Source organism: Syzygium oleosum, unplaced genomic scaffold (genome assembly GCF_021117445.2).
Source record: "Syzygium oleosum isolate NSW1041296 unplaced genomic scaffold, Sole_v2.1 Sole_v2.17, whole genome shotgun sequence".
Lineage (NCBI taxonomy): Eukaryota > Viridiplantae > Streptophyta > Magnoliopsida > Myrtales > Myrtaceae > Syzygium > Syzygium oleosum.
In genome coordinates, this window is record NW_026607501.1 from 5,382,880 (window position 1) to 5,401,970 (window position 19,091).

Below are 19,091 nucleotides of genomic sequence, written 5' to 3' on the forward strand. Positions count from 1 at the left end.
ATATTTTTTCGAATTTTTTATAATTTTTTCTTTTCTTTATTTGTTTTCCCTTTCTTCTTCCTTTTGTCGATGGCCAGCCACAGGCGATGGCTAAGCGGGCTGGCCTCACCTGGGCAAGGGCAAACACCGACAAGGCCGCCCTAGCCTAGGGCGAGATCCATCCACTCTCGGTCGCAACCTCCACCAAACAATAGAGTCATCCCTCGTGAGCTCAACCCTCCTCCTCCATGCTAGTTGAGCTCATGGCTGTTGATATCTCGATGAGCTCAACCGCCATGGCCAAGCCTCTATGTCTTGGCAAGCTTGGCGACTCCACCTCCGATCAACTTGCACAAGCAACTCATCGTCGAGCCTTCAAAAAAGCTGAGCCCCCTCGCTTAGGCGAGGGCGAGTGCTGGCAAGGCTCCCAGGGCAAGGCCAGCCTACCCAGCCATCTTCTGTGGCAATGGCCGATCAAAAGGAAGAAGAAAGGAAAAGAAAAAAAGGAAAAATTATTAAAAAAAATTAAAAATATTATTAAAAATAGTCCAAATCAGTGTCAATCATGCCAAAATTGGTCATATTGACTTAATTGGCAAAATTTAAAAAAGGTTTTTGACTCAATTGGTAAAATTGAAAGGTTTAGAATTGAATTAGCAAAAGTGCAATATGTTTATGACTTTTTAACAATTTTCCCCCATTATCATCCATCAAAATTAAATAGCAATCAATTACTTGAAAATTCCGTTTAAATTTTCAAGCTTCAAACATTAATGCTCTCATCGGATTACAAAATATAATTCTGTCAACTTTTATTGTTGCAATTAATTTTTTTTTTTTTTCAGATTTGACTTGACACATTGCCGGCCCTAAAATGAGTTTATTTGTGGGGGTAATTTTTTGTAGTACGATCCATCTTGATCATAACATTGGGAAAATTCCTAAATATACCTAAGAGCACAACGTTGACATCCACCCAAAGAAGAAGAAGATATTTTTTGGCGTTGGAGGATTAAAAATAAGCTCTAATAAAAAATATTTAAAAAAAAATCACTTATCTTATCACTTCTACTGGAAAAAAAAAAAGAAAAAGAAAAAGAAAAGAGAGCTCTCTTGCATTTACTCGCAAAACTCCATCAAAAAGACACAGCCTTTCTTGCTGCTTCGTCGACATCCTTGTTCTGGTCTCTCGTGCTCTCTTCTTTCCTTCCCCTGCATGACGCCGAAGAGAAGCCCACCCTCGATCGTTCAAGCCCCGTTCTCCTTCTCAAACGCTGAAATTTCGCTCCTTTCTTGAAGGGCCTTCGCCTCCGCCCGCTTTCTTGGCCACCCTTCTGGTCGTCGATCGGTTTTTCTTTACCCGGAAGAGGGAGGGGAGAAAATGAGGTGGGAGAGGGTGCCGTTGCCGCAAGCCCAGCAGCCGGAGCACGGCAGGGAAGAGGCGGGCGGCCCCGGGAAGAGGTGGGGCCACACCTGCAACGCCGTCAAAGGGGGGAGGTTCCTGTACGTGTTCGGTGGCTACGGCAGGGACAACTGCCAGACGAACCAAGTTCACGTCTTCGACACTGGTGGGTCTTCGAGTTTATCTTGTGGGGATTCCGGTTTTCCCTCAAAGTTTGCATTTTTATTTTCCTGAGAATGTCCTCGATTTAGGTTCGTATGCTGTGCTTGGTGCTGAGAGAAAGATTGGGTCTTTTCTTTTTTGTTATTTTTCTGTCTGATTTGGAGGTTCTGGGGTTTATTGGGTGCAACTCTGCTTGTTGGTTTTTTGCTTTTTTTTTTGGTTATAACTCGCTGGTGCCTTTTGTTTGTTGTTGGGTTTTCTTTTAATCAATGGCTTGGCTCTTGTATCGGCGATTTGTGGCTAGTTTGATGCATTGTATGGGTGAGATGGAAGAGAAATTTTCATGATGTTCTGTGTCCAGTAACTGTCATATATGACACTGCTATGACCAATTTTTTCCTATACTTTGTTCATTGTGAACAATTACTGGAGCTGTTTTTGACTTCATTTCTATTTGCATTTGGCTTATGTTTATATTTACTGCTGGAATTTCGTGAGGGATGGCTCTTGGTGTACTTCCAACTTCTGTGGCCTTCTAGTTTTTGAGTCATGATCTCGTGTTCCATTGGAACTTAGCTAGTGTGTCATGTGGAAGCTGTTGAACTATGAGAAGCGATCTCTTTTACCATAGTCTTAATTAATGACCTGGGGGGGAGAGAGAAAGAGATTAATCTGCTCTTGCTTGTCTTTGTATGTTGTGATTTTCTTTTTCTATTGATAATTAGTTTTATCTGACTCGCAGTGAAGCAAACATGGAGCCAACCCACGATAAAAGGCACGCCACCTGCTCCAAGGGACAGCCATAGCTGTACTAATGTTGGTGACAATTTGTTTGTGTTTGGTGGGACAGATGGGATGAGCCCTCTCAGGGATTTGCATATACTAGACACTTGTAAGTTACGTTTACCATTTCAATTTCTCCCTTCTGTGGCCATACAGTCTTGTCGCCTAATAATATGTGTATCTTTCCATTACACTTGCATTAGAGAAGTTGGGTTCTTTCTAATGTAATTTGCAAATCTGTTTTGTAGCTTCTCATACATGGATATCACCAAGTATTAGAGGGGAGGGACCAGAGGCAAGGGAGGGTCATAGTGCAGCACTTGTGGGTAAAAGACTGTTCATATTTGGTGGGTGTGGAAAATCTCTTGATGATGATGAAGAAGTATATTATAATGATCTCTTCATATTGAACACAGGTATCTATTTAAAAGTCAACATTTCTTCTTTGCCTCTAGTCCCTATTGACATCTATATGTGAAATTTCCCCGTGTGTGCATATGAGAGGTTTTGAATACTTGATTTTCCATCAGTGTGTCCTCCAACTTCATAAAGTACAATATCCGTAGCATGCATCATCAGTTAAAAGTGCTCGTTAAGTTTTTATTGTTTAGATTGCAGAGTTCAGGATTTTCTCTTATTTGGGTAGACAAACATGCTTGATCACGCATTTCCTTCTCATATCTGCAGAGACATTTGTATGGAAAAGGGCTATGACAACCGGTAACCCACCTTCAGCACGTGATAGCCATAGCTGCTCAACTTGGAAGAACAAAATGATTGTGATTGGTGGTGAAGATGGACGTGATTACTACTTGTCCGATGCCCATATTCTTGATGCAGGTTTACCATCTACTTTAGCCTTTATTAGCTCAAGTGAATAGTGTTTTTTTTTTTTTTTCTCTCCACGATTATTTTCTTTTTACTACTTTTTTGGCCTTGCTGTTGGATAGATACCCTGATGTGGAAGGAACTGAATACCACCGGCCACATGCTACCCCCCCGTGCTGGACATTCGACTGTTGCTTTTGGGAAGATTCTGTTTGTTTATGGGGGATTCACAGAGGCCCAAAAGCTATATGATGATCTGTATATGCTTGATGTTGGTAAGTACTTTTTGCTATGTATATGGTTTCTGAATGTCTGCCACCGAGATCATGCAGATATATATGTATTGGTTGAAATGTCCTCAAATGGCTAATTGTCACATTCTTATGGGCCAGTTTTCTATGAAGTCTGTGTTAGTTAATATATTTCTAGGCGATGCTTGGTTGTTGCAGTTATCAATCTAAAGTATATTTTCTTTTCTTTTGAGATGCAAGCGATACATTGGAGTGCTAGATGAGCTACTGTTTCAAGAATAGTTTTTCTTGTCCGGTCAATTTAATATCCAATGATCAGTTAACTTCGCTTAATCATTTCATTTTTTTTGGAAACTAAAGTTTGAGCTGATCATCTAAATGCTTCTTCTAATTTATTCCTATTCCTTGGAAAAGCAAGGGAAAGTAAGATAAGCATGCTTTTCGTTCCATCAAGCAAAACGCATGTCCTCATGTTGGCTAACTATTTTTCTTGACTGCTACCATGATTTTGCAGAATCTGCTATATGGTCCAAGGTCACTACTGCCGGAGCTGGACCTTCTGCCAGATTTTCTATGGCTGGGGACTGTCTAGATCCAGTAAGGAGTGGCATTCTTGTCTTTGTGGGTGGTTGCAATAGAAGTCTCGAGGCTCTTGACGATATGTATTACTTGCACACAGGTTCAAATTATATTTTATGGATATTCTTTTGGTAGTTTATTTCAGTTTTCAGAACTCAAGATATGTACTGAGTTGATTTCCTATTTCATTTCCAGGACTCACTAGGGAACAGGAGCCAAGGCTAGAGAAGCTATCCTTGAGGAAGAAATTGAAGCTGAAGTGCCAAGAACAAAATTTAACTCTAGGACATGATAAAGCTTTGGTGCAAGTTGGGGTGACCACAAGCACATTTCAACCTGTGCCACTATCGATCTATGGTCAGCCAGGTCAGGACCTGATTGATGTTTACTTCCATGTTCTTGAATGAGGGTTTACTGGTTGGAGAAAGAAATGGCTGTGGAGATAGATTATTTATTTCAATTCTATATTTGTTTAGGTAGACTAAATTCTGTTATATTTTTCCTTGTTACTCTTGGGTCTTCAATTTCGTATCCTCCCATAAATCATTCTTGTAGATGATTTATGAGATCGTATTAATGTTTTGGTTTGGGGGGCGGGGGATAGTAAATCTTTTGCACCTATGCATTTTACCCTGTGCCTTGGTTAAGGAGTGGCGACATGAATAGTGATATAATATCATATTTTGTTTCGGATAACATACTCTCATGCCTTTAGCTTGCGCAGTCTTTTTCCGTGGATGTTAATTTTTAGAATGTCATCTTAGTTTTGAGCTTCATTTTATCGCAATATTTGCGTACTTTGTGGCATACTGTCTGTGAAGTCGCATTTTACTTTATTTTCACATTTTTTTAGTATTGGCTTTAAGTGCTGAGATCTTAGTTGTGTTTATATAGAAATGATCTGGTTGCTACTGCTTCATCAACATATTCTTAGATATATATAGTGAGTGAAATGTTGATGACCATTGTACATGGTGAACACCCCATTTTTGGTCAATGGCCATTTTACAGTATCAATACCCTTAAGGTTCACCTTTGCATTCACTACAACATGGAAAGATGTTGGACACTTCCTACAACACCCTATTATTTATGTTTCTGATCAATGCAACACCGCAAATGATCTTGCAATTTCCACAACTCATCCAAGATTGAGGAGTCACTTCTTTGCTGCTTGTAATTCTGAATAAGCTATGAAACTGAGTTTTCAAAGGGATTGTCGAGCACCAATCATAATGGCGATATAGAATAGAACCACCATTAAGGAGAATAGAATACTTTCATGGAAGAATCCTAGCATTGCTTATCCATTTCCATACTCCCACCCCATTTAGACCCCTCCCCCACTTTGAGATTCATATTCTTTTCTTTGCTTGTCTTTTGCTATTATGGCTTGTCTCCAGATGTGATTATTGTCATTTAAAAGTCTCCAAAGCCATTTGCAGAGAGAGCATTGTTACAAAGGTCGGAGATCATACTCTTAAACCATCTCTAAATATCAACAAATTGACCAAACCCCGTCTCACCAGATGATATTTGCGTCTTTCATCTGTCCTGCCCCTCAAGAACTTCCTCTAAATATCATCTAATCTTTTCACAACAGATGCTAGGATTGGGAAGGGAGAAATAAAGTAAACTAGCAAGTTTGAGTGCTCTTTATAAGTGTGATTTTTCCTTCCTTGGAAAGATAATACTTTTCCATCCCACGATCCTCTTCTTGGCTTCTCTAATGATGGGATTCCACATCAATTTGTCTTGAAATTTTTCCCCTAGAGGTAGTTTCAAAAGTAGAGTTAGAACTAGTAGAATTACCATTGATATTCGTAGTTAGTGATATTTGTGAATTTGCTGGACATATTGGGCACGACTTTGCCGAAACTATGTTGAAAGGGGAGAGTCATACCTGATTTCATGGCTTTATCAGCACTACTTCAATCTAATTGTTTCATCTCTATATACCAAAAGGTCCGCCTCAAGGATAAGTTGCATGTCCACTAGCTTAGTTAAATTTAAATTTAACCACAATCATCTATCGAGCCCCAAAATATCCAGACCATGGGCATACAGATATAAATTCAGTTGCAGAATTAGGTTATAGACTACCAAAAAGATTATTTGACGAAAAGAATATCTAAAAATAGGTCATTGCTCGGTGTTAAAAAGAAATGCTTTGCTAGGATAATCTACAGCATGCCCTTTTGCAACTATGCTCTGCTTGCTAAGGATCTAATTGGTAACCTCTGATTTAAAATGAGAGAATGTGTGTTTGTGAGGGGATGAAACAAAAAAGCACTTCTTGTGAGCACTAAGTACCTTTTCTTAAGGAATCTAAGGTTGCATGCACTACTTGTCTAAAAGAAACATTAAAGGAAAATTTGTCAAATTTAAGTGTTTTTAACCTTATTTACGTATTTAAACAAGCTTTTGTTATTGAGATAATATAGTAAGAACTTGTATTGTGGGAACCTCAATATTTGGTCATTTTTTGAACCAAAGTACGGATTCATTGGGTACTCAAACTTGTTTGCTATCTTAGTTAAAAGCGTCAGCATATATTGCTAAGGTGTGGACATAAATTTGTGGTTGCAAATATGAAATCCAAGTTTACGAACATGGAAATAGAATAAGAATTTTGAAAAGCTTAGACAACAACTTGCACACATAATTCTACCATGTATAAAGATTATATGGATACATTAGGTTTCTTTAGATATGAATGTGTTACCTAGATCGGGGTTCACTATGAGTCATGTCATGGTAACGAGGATGAGGTATGTTGCCTGTCAAGAAAACCGTACGTAAGGAGTAGGTTAGTTGATTTGCGATTCAGGTTGTAGTTCATTTTGAAGTAGTTGGGGGAAAGTAACAATCTTCTTTAGTTGCATTTGCTTTAAATTTATTAGATGCAACATTGTTTAAACTGATCAAATAAAGTAAACTACTTCTGGCCCTACCGGTTTCTATAAACCTAAAAGCCTAAATTAAATCAAAGAATGTATACTACCAGGTTCATGTAATGTCTCTTAATTGAATGAGTATGAGGTGGGGTTGATCAGATTGCCAATTCTGGCAATCCGGAACATAAGAGTACGTAAATTAGAAACATCACGCCAATATCATGGTTGAGCAGGGCCATGGCCATTCCGGTAATGATATGAACCACTAACTTATTTGTTCAATTTTTTTTTACCAAAAATTCCTTCAAAACAAGGATTTTACTTATGATATAATATGAAGAATTTATCCTGAGATTTTTTTTCATTGAGAAATAATTTTTCTTAAGGCTCAAACTTTACATGAGAAAAGGGCGTCCCAATGCACAAGACTCCCCTGCACTGCATGGGTCTAGGGAGGGGTTCATTTATGCAGCCATACCCGTTATTTCCAGAGAGGCTATTTTTGTCACTCGAACATGTGACCTCAGGTCACCATGGAGTAACCTTTTACTGCTGCACTAAAGCTTACGCATTGGTTACCGTGATCTACATAACGTTTACATATTTACTTTTTTGGTCAAATCTATGTATTTATTTTAAGTAAATGGATGCGACCAAATTTTAGGTTTCTTTCCATGTAAATCTTTATTTAATAAACCGACAAAGTCACCATTTTCAATACACAATCAGGAAAGTTTCTTCAAAATTATTTAGAGAGACTTCCGTGTGACCATAGATTTTGTCAAGTAATTAAATGTACATGAAACAGAAGCCAAGTGCCTGTTTATATGTTTTCCCTTGCTATTATATATGGGTATAGATCTCTCACTGGAGTTTTCTTGATACAGTTATTTTAAATACCTTGTATGTGCCAAATGGATTTGCAATGGTGTACCATCGCCAAAACTCTAAGTCACTTTTACTTGAAATACTTTTTTACCTCGGAGAGGTTTTGATTGCTTGGATTGATAACTATGAGCACCTGCATTAGAGTCCACAGACTGTTGATTTCCCCCAACTTCTTCTAAACGTACCATGAACTGAATAGCAAATCAACTGACCATTTTCTTTACAGGCAGCGTACCTCATGCTCGTTACCATACCATGACTCATAGCAAATTACCATGTAGGCAACATTTTCATATCTGAAAGAACCTATTAGGGTACCACGATCTAGGTAACATCTACATATTTGCTGTTTTGGTTGAATCTACGTATTTACTCTAAGTAAATGAATTCTATCTATGTTTCTTTCCATGTAAATATTATTTTATGAACTGTCAAAATTGCCATATCGAATGCAAAATCAGGAAATTTCCTTCAATAATGTTCGTGAAGTAGAAGCCAAGTGCCTGTTTTACATGTTTTCACTTGCTATTGTAAATTGATACAGATATAGATCTCTCACTGGAGTTTTCACTTATCTAGAAATCATAGGATTATGGTTGCAATACTGTTTTTTTTAATTGCGTGTATGTGCCAGATCATTAGTATGGACTCTAATGCAGGTGCTCATAGTTATCACTCCTACCAATCAGGCAATGTCCAAGGTAAAAAAATATTTCAAGCGAGGGTGACTGAGAATTTGGGTGATCGATACACCATTGAAACTGTCATAGATGGAAAACCTCTCCGTGGAATTTTATTTTCCAATAAGCCTAGCACTCGCCCTGTACCTTTTTCAAGCTCCAGCAGGTGAGTCTTTTGTTTTCCATTTGGCTGATCGATTTAGTTAACAGATGTTGGTTTAGTTCTGATTCTCTATTCTTGTAGCAGGAAAAGAACTTATGGGGATTCAAGTACGGGTATGCCAAATGGTGATTATAATAGTGAGTCAAAGGCTTCTAGAAGTATCCAGCCGGAGTCAGCCGATGATGGGCAAGCTGATGATGGGCATGGAAAAGAAGCCTCTTCCCAGGAGCCCCATTCAGAACCTGCTGGTCCAGTTCCTGTTTCGAATGTAACACAACCTTCTGATGGCTCTGACCTGGACAAGGTCAGTCAACCTTGCAGTTCAAACGTACTCTTGAACCTTTATCACAAATCTAATTTATAATAGGCTTTTGACCAACAAAAAAACTTATAGTAGGCTGGAAATTCGCACAAAAGATTTTGGAGAGTGATTCTTTTTACTTTGTATGTTTTAGGAGCTTTTAAATGTTGATGCTTCAATTGCTCTAATCTGTCTTAGTTTTTGAGGAGCTCTTGTTGTTGTTTGTGGTTTTCACAATAAGAAAGGAACATGTGAAAATACGTTACAATCTCACATTTGAAGGATAATGTTCACATTCTCGAAAAGGACAAGCAAAAAAGCTTGTGGAAGCAGCTTGTTTTTATCCTATTCTTCTCTACTTAAAGGTTGGTTGTTGAGTAGATTTTGATACCAATAGCAAGTTGGACCAAATTTAGACACATTAGCAGTGGGCTGACCCCCAATTAAATATTGTAGACTTCCTGTATGTGACAATCAAGTTGGCATGTTAGCAAATTACAATGCCTTTATGCAATTCTGTTGTTGGAAGAGATGAACTCAGAATAGCGACGAACAAAAATTTGATCTACCAAACATGATCTTGCTAATTTATGGAGAATGTATGTGGTTTCGAGCTTTTTTTGGGTGTTCATAGTCATTATACTGTGATATTGCCCATTGGATTATTTTCCGTGTTCTGAATCCAAATATACGTCTTGTGCCTTATGGGATTATCGGCCTGCATAATTTGGTTGTCTTCCTCAGGTACCTGCAAAACAAGAATCGTCACTGCATGCTTCTATCAGTTCCAAAGATGATCCGATGGATGACACTCCAAATTTGAATGTGGAAGTTCCGAAAGAGAGTGCATCTCCATCAACCAAGGACTCTTACATAATCTCACAAATTAAAGGTATGAACTTGAGGATAAGAATCATCTATGTTGCTGATTTTGCTATCTTGCTCTTATCCAGCTTCAAGTTTCTACAGCTGATCAGAGCATGTTTTGATTGCGCACTTATGCTTGCTAAAAAATTGTTTCTTGCAGTAAATGACTCACAGGTCATAGATATTTTATTTAGCAAAAACTTCTGTGTATGCATGTCTACATAATATAGGAACGATGGTTGTCATTGTGTGTGTGTGTGTGTGTGTGTGTGTGTGTGTGTGTGTGTTAATTGGATTGTCTATTTAACTTATGCATTATCATTCGCGCACACATGTATTCGTTCTTGAATATGTCTCGATTGTTGGAATAACTATTCCATTTTCCATGATCTCGTGGTGAGGAGTTCCTCGTCTTTGGCTAATCAGTAAATTTTGTGAAAACTCTGGGGTACAAACTATGGAGTACCTTAGTTGTTATCCAGATAGACAGCTGCAGTGTGTTTTAGTTGCTTAATATCCTGTCATTGCTACATGGCTTCACATGTTTTTCATGTATCATGGAGTCAGAGGACCAAAATTGTGCATGTGTAAACCCACGAGTGGAGCATGTTCCGTGTTATACCTTTGTACATGCCTATGCATACAAGGATGCATATGCAAACACTTTTGACTGATGAAAATTATCTGGAATCCTGATGCTAAGAAAAGAAAGGAGCCCTCATTGAAATAGTGATTTTGCTTTGTTCAATTTGGGCATTTGGATATGATCTAATTTATGCTTACAAGCTAGTTGTTATATTTCCGATGGCAGATGAGAGGACATCAGGCCAAGATGAAAGAGGTGATTCGGCAAAATCAGTTTGAAACAGATTCTTGCACAATTCCTTTCGATCGGCTGGCCCTCTTCACATGTCCCCCGCGAAAGCCAATTGCGACTGTACATTCATCTAGTTGTCCCAGATGCATTTGACAGCTGACAGAGTCTTCAAGCTAACTATAGAGATCTAATCTACGTCTTGATCTTCGTTTTGCATCCTGATCGTCGCACGATTAGTTATTGTCAAATTTCTCTTCTCAAAATTTTATTCCTAGTCTTAGTAAGCATGTAGGGGCTTTTGTTGAAAGTGGCAATTCCGGGAAGAAACTCCACCATAGCTGAGGTATCAAAGTCTGCCGTGCTATTTGAAGTCCGGTTCATCCTATATCTCCTTATGCAGCAACTTCTTGAATTTGACATGTATGACCCCTTTTATTTGTCATGAGATGAGACATCAAAATATTTCTTGTCTATGAAAAAGTATTTCATCAGCCTGATGGATCCCGCGGCAGTAATGGTGTGGTGTAACTGATTAATGACCATTGTCCGCATACTGTGAATCTCGTCAAGCAAGATGCCATGGGTATTTTGCTCACTTTTGATTGGCTTGCTACACAACATGTCCCTGCCACGGGATGTGTAAAATGCACAAAATACGTTGTGGGTGTGGCCAATTAGAAGCATTGACGATTGTCTTGTTTATTAAAGTCGTTTGAGGTGGTCATAATAAGCTTCACAGAGAATATAAAGTAATCGGCAGTAACGAGTGTTACGAGGGATGATTTGTTGACGTGTGCTTACAAAGCATCAGAAAGAATGTTCCATTTAGCAATTCAGCAAACAAAAGTCTATGAGGACTAGAAGTAATATATTTTCCGTATCAGCTTTGCCAAGCCAAAGTCATTAAGGCCGTGCCGGCGATCGACAAACTGAGAATTTAGTTGCTTTGTTGGGCATGAGGCAACTCATGCATTAAAGTTCTAGAAGTCATGATTAGCTGGGTAAAATCCAGAAAATGAGTATAACTATATAATACATGGCTGCATAACTAAGGCAGCATCTACTTGAAGGCTAGACGTGATGATATTCAAAATTCATCCAACTTAAAGCGAAATTCCTGCTAATGATATTCAAAATTCATCCAACTTAAAGCGAAATTCCTGCTAAGTAATTTAGAAATCATTGGGGATCTGGCGCATCAATTTCCATTGCCACCACCTCCAAACAGGTAGCCCAAGGAAGATCCGCCACCAGGGGCGGCGTGGACCTTAGTTGAAGGCCGGTCCTGTACAAAGAAGGTCTATGGTTTCAGCAGTCTTGTGCAAGTAAAGAAACAGAAAAAAGGATTCAGATGCTATGAAAAATCTACAAACAGTGCACAGAGAGAAGATCAGAAGCCCTAAACAATTGGGAATCAATGCCTTAAGGGTGAAGATAGCTTCGCCGCTATTAGCGCTAATAAGGACAGAGCACCGCGACAAACCCGGCTAAAATCACAAAGACTATTAGGACAACCAAAGTAGACTAAATACTTTGGTTGGCTACCTTTTAAAGTAGACTAAATACTTAAGATACAAGCAATCACCCTCTAGTCAAGGCATTTCAACATTTGAAGTTTCTAGTTATTCATACACTGAAAAGTTTCCACCGATCTTGATCGACTGCTATTCCAATGAATGAAGCAATCACCTATATGCAGCACCTAGGCTCCAACGATTTGCAGATATTGATGAGACCATCGAACCAAGCACGATCTTGGCATCGATTCAAAATTTTTTCGACAAAGAAAGTTAAGTTAATTCTAAACATGATCAAAAGGGTAAATCCCCGGTGTCTTTCCAGGCAAAGCTCGCTAGGCATGCATTTTATAGTCCACAACTTCTTCCAGGTAGAAACCTGTAAAGACTTTATCCAGCTAAAACGTAAAGTCAATACATGAAGGTTGATATGCTATCTACATATTTTCAGTTTTCACAAAAACATTCACAAAAAGTTCTGAGACATATTCACAAGTCGCAAATGCTCTCTGATCCTCTGAAATAGAACTGATCCAGCCTTAATAAAACTACATGTAATTTTGTCCCGGTTTAAATCTCGAAATATAACTCACACGATAGATCCTACTAACACCCTCCCATTAAACGATACTGGTATTTTCAACACTTGCATGAGGTGAAATAGGTTAAGAAGAGATTAAACGACTTTTTTCAACTGCATCATACCGTGATGAAGTTGCCGCTGTTTGGACCATCAGCGCGGAAATAGTTGTTTGCCTGGCTCCCCTGAATGCCCGCTGGAATCTGCTTAGTGACATCTACTGGTGGCACGGAAGCAGTAGACTTGGAAGAAGTTCCTTTACTAGTGTCAGGTACCTTGGTTGGAGCTCCTCCATTATGTTCAGTGGGTTTTCGAGCCTCTCCACTGCCAAAAAGGTAGCCCAGAGAACTTTGTCCCCCACCAGCACCAACTCCACGACCCATATTTTGTGACTTTAACTTTACCTACTTGAAACCAAGAGCCTGATTTAGCAATAACAAAAATACACTGTCAAAGGATTATTCAGAATAAACACAGCAGGAAATTCAGTCCAAGGAACTGCGTCAGCTAAACCAAAGCAGCACTTGCTATATCAACTGGACTCACCTTAAATAGCCATTAGGTAGGTCTACAATACAAAACTCGAGTCGAAAAAGCATCATGGCTGACACACGTATATATGAAGCTGAAAAAACCAAGTATTAGTACGTGATTGCTTAGAAGGTAAATAGTTTCTAATAAATGGTCTCCTCTCCTTTATCTTGTTAAAAACATCAGGGGATTAAATATTAATCATATAGCAATCCATTCCAGACAGCCATTCCAGAACGTTCCTTCCCTATGACTGGTTGAAATTTGACATAATGACTCGGTGTCCTCATGACATTAGTCACAACCATCAGCTTAATACAGCGGGCTTGGTTTACCAAGGAACAAGCTCCCACTAGTTGCATAAACACAAGAAACTGTGCTTGAGGATAAATTGTTAGTCATCATGCTATCATGATGAACATGCCTTCATTCACCTACCACAGGTTCATTGAGTGTCAAAACAATTTGCGATGAAATCTTGAACCTCAACTTCGGTAAAGAATAAAGAACAGAACAGGATTCAAGAGGTAAGAATGAATGAGCAAGTTTAGAGTAGACTGATCATCTGCACAATGTAATTGCAGCATTCAGAAAAGAAGAAAATGGAGCCATCACAAGTGACACCTTAGACAGAGGCACAATAAACAAGGAAACAACAGTTGCTGCAAAGAGTTCGCTCGACTCTGACTAACCGGAGGAACATTCGGCCGGTTATTAGCCTTAAGGAGTTGGTCACTTCACTACTGTGACAGCAAATGCCTTCACTAACGAAGCACATCAGCTTCAGATCTCCCCCCTAAACGTAAAATCACCCACTCCGAAGCATTTATCTCCAAAAAGCATCGTTACATGCAAAAACATCAGAAGCACGTGCTTCCCAGACCCCGAACACAGCATCATTACCGTAGACCAAGAACCCCACTTCGCAAATCTCAACCTTGACCAGGAAACCACCAATGTACCAGCAAGACTCGAAACGGGTTGCCAGATTAGGGCATTTTCTTCAAAGGGTCGCCCGAGCCGCAGATCCAAACGACCAATGTCGACCAAAAAACAAGAACCAGACGAAAACAACACCGACCCAGAACCCAAAAAACCAAAAAAAAAAACTGGAAACCCCACAGCCCTCTTGGCCTCAGGCAAGACGCAGGAAACATGCCACAACGCACGCGAAACCCATGACGCATTGACGGAAAACGGGAGAGAAGAGCAGCCCGCCTCACCTTCCTTCGCTTCCTCGCGTCCTGCAGCTCGGATCCGAAGCGAACGGGACCCAGCAACGAGAGAATGCCTCCTCCTCTTATTCAAAAAGATCCCCTGCTGCTGTAGTGCAGAGGGAGCTCACATGTTTTTTTGAATCGAGCTGCTGCGACTCTGTGTGCGAGAGTGGCTCTCCCGTCACGAGGGAGATAACGAGCGACTCCCGATTTCACGTCCGGGGTGGACAAAGGAAAAGCACACAAACATCAATCCCCCCCCCGCCCTGTTGTGGGGCCCATGGGCCCAAAACAAAAATTTGAGATATTTCCCTTTTCAAGTGTTGCCACTGGACAATAATTTCTGAATCGATGGTATTTCGAACGGACTAAAGGTAATCGGTTTCCTATCAGGTCCGGTCCCACCTTGAAATAGGAAATCGGAGACCTGACCCGAGGGACCAGTTTCCACTTTTCAAAACTGGAGACCGGACCGGACCGGACCGATTGATTCGGCTCCTGGACGGTTCAATGGAACTAATCGAGTTTAAAGAAGAGATTGCCTCGAACTCCACAAGAGTTTTTCGGGAAAGAACCGCTCGGTATCTGTATAGTCTCACTTTTTGGTGGCCGGGCGTCCCCCGACTGCAATAGCATGGATTAAACTCCGATGCACGTGAAAGAAAAGTGGCTGTAGGGAGTGGAAAACGGGACGGTGAGGAAATTATGCCACAACCATGTGATCACTGCAATGAATGGAGCTCTTCCTGGCACACCGATTCGAGTCACGGAAAGTGTCACTCACGTCGTTTATGTCTTCAACAAGTCCCCATACAACGTCACTATTCACTGCTGTTTAAGGAAAGACCGAAAAAGAAGAGAAGGCATGCATGAGAAATTTATAAAAATAAAAAATAAAAAACAATCCATCTAGGAGGTCTGGTTCCCGCCGAACACTAGTTTCACTTTAGGAACTGGAAGCCGATTCGTCACTTTTGGGAGTCGGACCTAACCGGTCGGTTCGTTTTCTTATTTATGTACTGAAATACACGATAAGTAATTTATCAAAATATCTACTTTGGAACCATCAAGTAAGCCATTTGTCATTTTTTAATTTGACCACTCCTCTCTTCATTCTCCCCTGGTATTTTAACCATCACGTCATCATTATTTTTAACTTCGGTTAATCGTTCCCATCTTTGTCACTCTTATATAGTGTTTCAAGTACACTAATTCACCACAGATTCTTCGAGTTTCAAAAGAACAAGAAATCTCATGTCACTTTCCTCTTCAATTTTCACTCCCCAACCTTTCGAGTAAACAAAAAGGGATTACATTTGTGTTGTAAAAGCTTCTAATTTCATTTTTCAAAGGTTTACAAGGTGAATTTACGAATTTTCTTTTCGTTTTGTCAAAATAATTTTGTTATTTGTAAAGATTGGGATATCGTTAATCTTTGTTCTTATTTATTTTGCTTTGAAGGTGGTTAAGGTTTTGAGTTGTCCAAATAAATGACGCAGATAGAAGCGATAACTTAGAAAACTCTTCCACGATTCGACTGGAATTCAATTCAATTTCATCATATCTGAATACAAAGCTGGACGTCCTTTTATAATGATAGGACTCCTAAAGATATCCGAATTAATGAAGATAACATCAAAGCAAATCAAATCTAATCTTATAAAATCAAATATAATCTTATCTAATAAAATCAAATCTAATCTTATCTAATAAAATCAAATCGAAATATTGATAATTCGAAATTGCCTAAAGTAAAAAAAAAACTGCCTAATCAGAAAAACTGCCGAGATTTCCGGCGATTACGGTGATCACATTCTTCAAGATAATCACAGGCTAACTGTTCTACATCATTCCCTCCCTCTTCGGAAAAACTCGCCCTCGAGTTATGATTAGGATAGAGGGGTGTATCGGGAGCATAATACTCAAATAAGTCTGCCACATTAAATGTAGAGGAAATGTTGAGATCACCATGAAGGTTAACTACATAGGCATTGTCATTGATCTTCTTCAGGATGCGGCAAGGACCAATCTTCTTGTGCTTCAGTTTATTATAGGTACCTACAGGAAAACGCTCCTTTCTCAGGAAAACCATTACCTCATCGCCTACCTCAAAAATTTTCAAACGTCGCCGTTTGTCAGCATCCTCTTAATACTTTGAATTAGAAGCAGCCAATTGACTAGCAACAGCAGCTTGGACTTCATTAATTCTGGTCGCCAAATTCTCCGTTGCGACACTATAGCCAGGAATCTTGGGCAAGGGAACCAAATCCAGAGTATGCTGTGGTGTACGCCCATAAACAACCTGAAAGGGAGATGTACCGGTAGAGCGGTTAACCGAGTTGTTGAAGGCGAACTCAGCAGGAGCCAGATACCGGTCCCACTGCTTAGGCATATCACTGCAAAGGTAGCGAATGATATCCGCCATAGTATGATTCACAACTTCCGTCTGACCATCCGTTTAAGGATGAAAAGAACTACTATACTGTAAATCAGTCCCAAAAAAACGCCATAAAGTACGCCAAAAATGGCTCAGAAATTTCGTGTCACGATCGGAAGTGATTGTCTTCGGCACACCATGGAGACGAACTACTTCACGAAAGAATAAAATTGCCACATGCGAAGCATCCGAAGTTTTCTTACAAGGGATGAAGTGCACCATCTTCAAAAACCGGTCAACCACCACGAAAACAGAATCTAAACTCCGTTGGGTGCGAGGAAGTCCCAACACGAAGTCCATCGATATGTCTACCCAAGGACCTGAAGGAATAGGCAAGGGGGTATAAAGACCAGTGTTCTGAGAGTGGCCCTTAGCGGTCTGACAAATGTAGCATTTATTGACAAATCGCCCCACGTCTCGCTTCAGTTGAGGCCAATAGTACCACTCCTCCACCAAGGCTACAGTTTTATCTCGCCCCAAATGTCCGCTGAGAGTACCACCATGAAGCTCTCGAATGAGTTGTTCACGCAAGGAACCACGAGGAATGCATAATCTATTGCCAAAGAACAAGAATTTTTCTTGAATTATCATATCGCCATAACAACTTGTTTCAGAACACTTCTACCATATCTCACCAAAATCATCATCCTCAGAATAAAGAGAACATAGGTGATCAAAACCGACAATATCAGTGCGCATGGTCACGAGTGTCGCAGCACGTCGACTCAGCGCATCTGCCACTTTATTTAAATGGCCTGCTTTGTGACGAAGCACAAAATTAAATTGCTCCAGAAAAGAAACCCATCGTGCATGCATTCGATTTAAGTGCTTTTGACTCTTGATATATTTAAGAGCCTGATGATCGGTGTTAAGAACAAATTCCTGCCGATAAAGATAGGATCGCCAATGCTTTATAGCTCGCACGACAAAGATAATATTCCTGCTCATATGTCGACCAACGCCGGCGAACTTCATTAAGTTTTTCACTAAAGAAGGCTATAGGCTTACCTTCTTGGGAAAGGACAGCGCCAATCCTGACGCCGGAAGCATCACAGTCCAGCTTGAACACTTTCTCAAAATCAGGGAGCATCAATACCGGTGCCGTGGAGAGCTTTTCTTTTATAAGAGCAAAACTGGCCGAAGCTTCATTTCTCCAATGGAATTTGCCCTTTTTTAAACAGTCAGTGATCGGGGCCATAATAGTACTGAAATCTCGAATGAAACGCCTATAGAATGTTGCAAGGCCATGGAAACTTCGAGCCTCGCCAACATTCTTTGGAACTGGCCAATTACAAATCACGGCCACCTTATCTACATCAACGTGAAGTCCATCCGCGCCAACAACAAAACCTAAAAACAAGAGGCGTTCTGTCATGAAGCTACACTTTTTCATATTAATGAACAATTTATTTTGCTGCAAGGTTAGTAGGACATCCCTCAAGTGCTCCATGTGTTGACGCCCATCCGGACTATATATGAGTATATCATCAAAGAAAACTACCACAAACTTGCCAATAAAAGGTTTGAGAACCTGAGTCATCAAACGCATGAAAGTACTAGGCGCGTTAGTGAGTCCAAACGGCATGACAAGCCATTCGTACAAACCCGCACTTGTCTTGAAGGCCGTTTTCCATTCGTCGCCAGGACGGATGCGAACTTGGTGGTATCCGCTTCGAAGGTCAATCTTCGTAAAAATCTGTGATCCAACAAGTCTGTCTAGCATATCATCAAGTCGTGGAATCGGAAACCTATACTTGACAGTAATCCGGTTAATGGCATGACTGTCTACACACATACGCATGGTGCCGTCTTTCTTTGGCGTGAGAAGCGCAGGAACTGCACATGGACTTTTGCTTTCACGCAAGAAACCCTTTCGAAGGAGCTCTCCCACCTGCTCCTGTAGAATCTGATTATCCTTCGGATTCATCCGATAATGCGGCAAATTAGGAAGACAAGCACCTGGAAGAAAATCAATCTCATGCTGGATATCCCTCAAAGGAGGTAATCCGTCAGGTAAATCCTCAGGCATAACATCACTGAATACCTTTAATAAGGGCTTAAGAATGTCGGGAACACGAACCACAACTTGCTGGTCGCCCTTGTCCACAATTATATACACCCCTTCACGCTTTTCGGATGTTCATCATAACCCATGCATTCTGCTTCTTCACAATCTGAGGGGAATTACTCTTCGGTCTCAAAGTAATTTTAG

The 19,091-nt window shown here is 40.1% G+C and overlaps 2 protein-coding genes across 3 annotated transcripts; one reads left to right on the forward strand and one right to left on the reverse strand.

The window, feature by feature from the left end:
- The first annotated feature begins 1,117 nt into the window (after positions 1 to 1,117).
- On the forward strand, positions 1,118 to 11,088 carry LOC115691645 (tip elongation aberrant protein 1-like). 2 transcript variants are annotated; one of them, XM_030618351.2, is made up of 11 exons: positions 1,118 to 1,547; positions 2,286 to 2,435; positions 2,575 to 2,742; positions 3,014 to 3,166; positions 3,277 to 3,429; positions 3,920 to 4,084; positions 4,180 to 4,350; positions 8,429 to 8,615; positions 8,694 to 8,916; positions 9,658 to 9,805; positions 10,592 to 11,088. In XM_030618351.2, the coding sequence occupies exons 1-11, from the start codon at positions 1,361 to 1,363 to the stop codon at positions 10,642 to 10,644; spliced, it is 1,758 nt and encodes a 585-aa protein (XP_030474211.1). In that variant the 5' UTR covers positions 1,118 to 1,360; the 3' UTR covers positions 10,645 to 11,088. The 2 variants fall into 2 exon arrangements, with proteins under 2 accessions (XP_030474211.1, XP_030474212.1); XM_030618352.2 differs by having other exon boundaries at positions 1,119 to 1,547; positions 8,697 to 8,916.
- Positions 11,089 to 11,520: 432 nt separating this feature from the next.
- LOC115691646 (protein SPIRAL1-like 1) lies at positions 11,521 to 14,657 on the reverse strand. The gene is made up of 5 exons (XM_056319133.1): positions 14,449 to 14,657; positions 13,241 to 13,319; positions 12,820 to 13,116; positions 11,721 to 11,882; positions 11,521 to 11,677 (listed from the first exon to the last, which is right to left on the reverse strand). The coding sequence occupies exons 3-4, from the start codon at positions 13,075 to 13,077 to the stop codon at positions 11,796 to 11,798; spliced, it is 345 nt and encodes a 114-aa protein (XP_056175108.1). The 5' UTR covers positions 13,078 to 13,116; positions 13,241 to 13,319; positions 14,449 to 14,657; the 3' UTR covers positions 11,521 to 11,677; positions 11,721 to 11,795.
- Between the last annotated feature and the right edge of the window lie 4,434 nt (positions 14,658 to 19,091).

Excerpts from the sequence above, each read along its gene's own strand:
- LOC115691645 (XM_030618351.2), top strand. The coding sequence starts at position 1,361 with ATGAGGTGGGAGAGGGTGCCGTTGCCGCAAGCCCAGCAGCCGGAGCAC. Across the intron at positions 3,167-3,276 it reads TGCCCATATTCTTGATGCAG|ATACCCTGATGTGGAAGGAA; the intron begins GTTTACCATCTA and ends GCTGTTGGATAG. Across the intron at positions 4,351-8,428 it reads ATCGATCTATGGTCAGCCAG|GTGCTCATAGTTATCACTCC; the intron begins GTCAGGACCTGA and ends ACTCTAATGCAG.
- LOC115691646 (XM_056319133.1), bottom strand. The coding sequence starts at position 13,077 with ATGGGTCGTGGAGTTGGTGCTGGTGGGGGACAAAGTTCTCTGGGCTAC. Across the intron at positions 11,883-12,819 it reads ACAGCGGCAACTTCATCACG|GACCGGCCTTCAACTAAGGT; the intron begins GTATGATGCAGT and ends TTCTTTGTACAG.